The 5,483-nt window shown below is 32.2% G+C and overlaps 1 protein-coding gene across 1 annotated transcript; it reads right to left on the bottom strand.

Annotated features, from left to right (window-relative positions):
* Positions 1-3,993: 3,993 nt before the first annotated feature.
* RpS3A (ribosomal protein S3A) lies at positions 3,994-5,425 on the bottom strand. Its single transcript, XM_065355677.1, has 6 exons — positions 5,235-5,425; positions 4,984-5,087; positions 4,704-4,900; positions 4,504-4,629; positions 4,260-4,421; positions 3,994-4,172 (listed from the first exon to the last, which is right to left on the bottom strand). The coding sequence occupies exons 1-6, from the start codon at positions 5,294-5,296 to the stop codon at positions 4,026-4,028; spliced, it is 798 nt and encodes a 265-aa protein (XP_065211749.1). The 5' UTR covers positions 5,297-5,425; the 3' UTR covers positions 3,994-4,025.
* Positions 5,426-5,483: the final 58 nt, after the last annotated feature.

Here is a 5,483-nt window from a genome sequence, read left to right as displayed (position 1 = left end):
AAACGCAAGTCATTATTATGCCAAATACGGTCAATTTAGTGATATCGAAGAACGTATCGAGAAATTCTACTACATTATTGACTGCTCTGAAAAGTGAAACATGAAAAAATACGTTAGGTAAATCAAAAAATATTTCATAAAAACGTTGGAAAATGGGATTCGATCGAATCTTCGTGCAAAAATATGCTTCGTCAGCGTATGAAAAAGCAATAATAACGTACTCGAAATTGATTCTAGCTATCGGAGGCGTATTCACCATGAGTACTTGAAGTATAATAATAACAATAATCAATGAAATCTCACGAAACAGAAAAAAAAGGAATGTTGAAACTGATCTGTCTGGTAAATTCAATCCTATGTCCTCTTCCCTGTAACACAACCACGTGAATTTTCCCAAATAGGCAATAAATTGGAGCCCTGCTTGGGCTCATCATGTTATCTATCTATTCGAACTGTCAGGGATTGTACTCAAATCTTTCTCAAAAAATGTAACTTTAGTAACCAAAAAAGCTGGAAAAAGTAACCAAAAAGTAGGTAACGAAAGAAATGTTGATGTAAAAAAAAAGTGGCAACCAAAAAACTTCAATGCCTTACAAAACATTACATTCTATTTCAGATTACAAAAAAAAAAAAAAAAAAAAAAAACGTACCTATATAACGAAAATTTTGATATCAGTTTTTTCAAAAAACATCAAAATTCGAATACAAACCATTTTTGAAACAGAAAAAAAAACTAGCAAAAGCTCAAAACAGATACCTAATTTACCAAAATTTCGAAAGCAAACTACTCGTAGATCAAAATAAAAAAAGAACGTATGAGAAAAATTTTGGATTCCAGAAACATGATCGAAAAATGTGTTGAACTACTGAAAAAATTGAAAGAAGAGTGGGAAGTCTACCGAAACAGGAAGGAACGAAATTTAATCTTTTAATCAAAATCATTTCAAAAAATCAAGCACAAAAATACCAATCGTAAAATAGCAGAAATGTTGACATGAGCAAGGATTTGAGGGGAAAAAATTATTCTAGTGTTAAGAAATAATAAACGATAATTTTTGAAAAAAATTCCATAAGAAAGAAGAATCAGTTTAGATCGGGAAACCTATTAATAAAATTAACAAGAAAAAAGGGAACGGTGGAGGAGAGGAGGAGAGAGAGCAATCCAAATTTAGAAAAAAAGTGATTTGTGAAAATCATTTTAAAAATTAGAATACAAAAAAGTGTACATATGCCTTCAGAATGAAAAAAAAAACTCCATCAAAACTGTCGAAAATTGACACGATTCAAAAAAAAAAAAAGAAAAAAGGTGGCAAAATTATTGAAATTGAGAGAAAATGACCAAAACAGGAAACAGAGCAAAGATCGAGATATGGAAAGAAAGAAAATTAATCGAAAAATAATGTTGAAAAACCTCTTCGTGATCTTCTCTTAATAAATCAAAATCGCGAAATTCAAAATAACCAAAAAACAGAGTTTTGTCAAAATTTAAAAAGTTGAAAAAAATCACGAAGATTTAAGAATAAAAATTCGATTAGAAGTAGAAAAACTCCACCAAAAAAATTAAGGTAAAAAGCGTTAAAATTCGAGAAAAAACATTGCAACAATTGAAAACAAAATCTACGAAATTCAACGATAAAATTGCGAAAACTTGACAAAAATTTATACGCAAGAGAAAAACACGAAAATTCGGGGAAAATCGTCAAAAAATTGAAAAATAAAATCTACGAGAATTCAACGGAATAAGACTTGAAAAAAAAATCAAGAAATCCTCAAAAAAATTATAAATAAAATCATCGAGTCTCAAAGTCCAAAAAACTCTCAAAAACTCGGAAAAAATCTGTAAACAGGAGAATTCCGCAAAAATTTAAGCAGAAAAAATTACCAAACTTTGGAGAAAATTTTATTAAAAAATTCAAGAAAAATGGTTTCGCCGAAATTACGAACAAAAATTTGGACAGAAAAACGAATCGATAAAATTCAAAACAAAATTATGAAAAATTATGGAAATAGAAAATTCTCGAAAATGCAATTCAGCAAAAATCATTAGGTGAGAATTCAGAACAGAGAACTCGCGAGAATTAAAATTAGGTATAAACTCGGAAATGAATCGATAAATTTTTGAGAAAAATTTTGTAGCAAAACTGAAGAGAATTCAACAGAGAAAAATAATTCGAACTTGAAAAAAAAACTGTTCAAAGAGAGAGGAAATCCGGAGGACCTTCCCTCGTAACTGGAAGGGAAGGGGAAAAGAGAGAGAGGGATCAACGAATGAAACATATCAAGATGCAGAAAAATCCACCACAAAAGGTGAAAATAAAAAATAATAATTTCATCAATTCTCGAAGAAGCTTCCCTCCTTTCACGAAAAAAAAGATCAAAATTTAAAGGAAATTATGATTTTTGGAAGAAGTAAAATCACAATTCTACAAAAAAGTGAGCCAAAAAAATCACGTGTTTTTTTAAAGCACGAAACTAAAAAAAAAACTGTCGAAATAAAAAAAATGCAGTCAAAATTCAGGCAAAAAAATGACCACAATTCAGAACAAAAACCACAGAATCGTGTGAAAATTCAAAGTTGAAAAGGTAAGTCAAAACTGTAGAAACTTTGCCAAAATTTGAAAATAGAAAAAAAGGAAGTTCTGAGAAAATCGTTGAAAAACTCGAAAAAACACAACTCGCGAAAATTCAGAAAAACCATACCCGTTAAATTAGGGAAAAATCTACAAAAATTCAAAAAAAAACTCACCAAATCAGCGAAGAAAAAAATTCACAAAATTCAAAAAAGCCATCGAATCAAAATAAGGAGAAATCCCCACTATTTGAGCAATAAAATCACACAAGTTGGAGGGAAATTTTTTTTGAAAAAATCACGAGAATTCAAGGTGATAAAATTGGGAAAAAATTCAGGCGAAAATCTTCATCAGAATTCAGAGCAAAATCATGGAAAAATTATTTTGGAAAAAAATCACCACCAAAATTCAAGATGTGAAAATCAATCAAAAAAAGAGAAAATCCTCTAAAAACCATCGAAAAATTCAAAAATAATAATATGTACCTGTTGAAATTAAAAACCTCCTAAGTCGGTACATTTCAGAAGAAAAATCATCAAAATAAAATTAAAAAAAAAAAAGGAAATTGTGCATTATTAAAAAGTAACCATAAGGTACTATTAGTAACTTTAGTAACTTCGTTACTGTCTTAAGAAGTAACCGAGTACAATCCCTGACGTGTTATCTATTCGAGCTGTGTTCTTTACCACTGTTCGCTTAAACCAACAAGGTGGCAGAAATTTCGCACAGAGTCGAATTGGAACAATAAAATCAAAATGAAAACGAATATTTGGTAGAGTAGCACGAAAGTCCAAAATCTTGTTATCATTTTTTGCCAGAAATCGCGAGAGAACTGAAACAATCACTAGGATGATTAGAGCATTTAGAACGTTCACCTATTCTACAATCTGAATTTAATTATTTACCTGAAATAAAATTATGCATATTAATCCGAACGAAGAGTAGCCAATTTTGAAAATTGATACGTTTTTGCCGTTCACCCAAATCCCATTGTATAAGAATAGAAAAGTCACTGTCCATACGCAGAAGAATATTAGCACTGGTAGAATGGGTTTCACCCAACTTTTCAGGTATTCAATCCATCGTTCCATATCTCAATATTTTGATCATTATGGGAAAATCGAACAATAATGCAGAAGACCGAAGTATCGACCAACGAATGGAAGTCACTTTATCATCGCCACGAGATAGGATTTCATCACGATTTTAGTACAATGATCGGAATTCCTAGCGAAATAAACATCAAGATACGAATTCAACATTGCACATTTGATATTAATCAATTAATTTTTGATATTTCATTCGAAAATACTCGATTAACCAAAACAAAACAACGTTTTCGTCAATAAATACGTATTTTTAAATACGACAACCGCGTATTTGTACAGAACTAGGTATCGAAAGGTGAATTAAAAACACCGAAAACGTGTATAAATCAAAACTTTATTCGTAAATCTAAACACTTTCTTGTACAGGAGGTTCGTAACCTTCTGGACGTTCAACTTGTACACCAGCTTCGTCGACAACAGCGGTACCGGCACCGTCTTCGTGCAATTCTAATAACTTATTGATGTCAAATCTCGGTTTCTTTAAAACTTTAACCTGCGAAAGGAAAAAAAACAACACGGGATTTAGAAATCGAATATTTCGATACGATAATATTAATACTATGTGGATTTGAATTCGTACTTTACGAATGTAGACGTCGTGAAGAGGGTAAATTCCTTGGCATTTCTTTTCGATATCTTTAGCGATCGAATCCGGTAATAGTTTGCAAACTACTTCTTTCAAATCGTTCTGGACTACGTCTTGTGTAATCGTGTCGACCATCTTCTTACGGATGGCTTTAACCTAAAATATTAAAGTAAAATTGATAAGGAGGTTAATTTCATAACACCTCACACGTCGAAAAATGAACATCAATTCTACGTACTTGTGTATGTTGAGCGTAGCAAGTTTTCCTCGTAGAGAGTTGATCTTTATGGGTGAAACCGATACAAAATACGCGAAGTAAATATCCATCAGTAGTCTTAACATCGACATTGGCTTCGATCAAAGTCTACAAACAAAACGACGATGAGTTAACTAGAGCTTAAAGTGACCAATGTAATCAAAATTAATCGATGATCTCACCTGCCATTTCTTCACCATACTACGAAGTTTATCGGTAGTCAAATCCATACCGTGGAAGTTGGTCAACACATCACGTCCCTGAACTTCTTCGGCGATCAAACGGAATTTTCTGAAAGATCTTTCAGCATCGCTATCTTTTTGTAAATCAGCCAACGAGACTTCGAATACTCGTCCTTTCAATCCTTCCGAAGCGATTTCTGTACGAATACGATACATGAATAGAACACTCTCTAGGTGATAGATACGAAATAATATAGAGATTTCAAAGAAAAATACTCACTCGTTCCTTGAGTTCTGTTGACCACAGTGACACCGACTTTACGGTTCGAGAACATATTGGGGGCTTTGACATCGTACCAATCTTTACGAGTGAAAGGGTCGACACTGAAACATGATTAGAAACACGATTAATTACAGATCGAGCAATTGTTAACAATGTTACAGGAGGAATCATCGTAGAAGATTTATCATAACGCCGGAAAGGCGGCGTGCGATGAAGCGACATACTTTTGATAGCAGAGGGATACTTACATCTTCTTCTTTACTCCCTTCTTTCCACTTTTGGCTAAACCCTTATTCTTTCCGACAGCCATGATGTATTTAAAACACTTTAATTACAAAAATTAAGATATTAAAAAGGATATTAATTAATTTTTGGCTACACGTTGAACGACATCTCCGCAAAACTCAAACACGCCAGCGAAAAGAATTTTAATCAAAATTTCGTTTGGCTTGGCGTTGTGGTTTTTGTTTTTCAACATTAATTCCGTTCTGTCGAAG

The sequence above is a fragment of the Planococcus citri genome, chromosome 1, assembly GCF_950023065.1.
Source record: "Planococcus citri chromosome 1, ihPlaCitr1.1, whole genome shotgun sequence".
In the NCBI taxonomy this organism is placed as follows: Eukaryota; Metazoa; Arthropoda; class Insecta; order Hemiptera; family Pseudococcidae; genus Planococcus; species Planococcus citri.
Note: the sequence above shows the minus strand (reverse complement) of the source record. Positions and strands in the feature narration are given on the sequence as shown.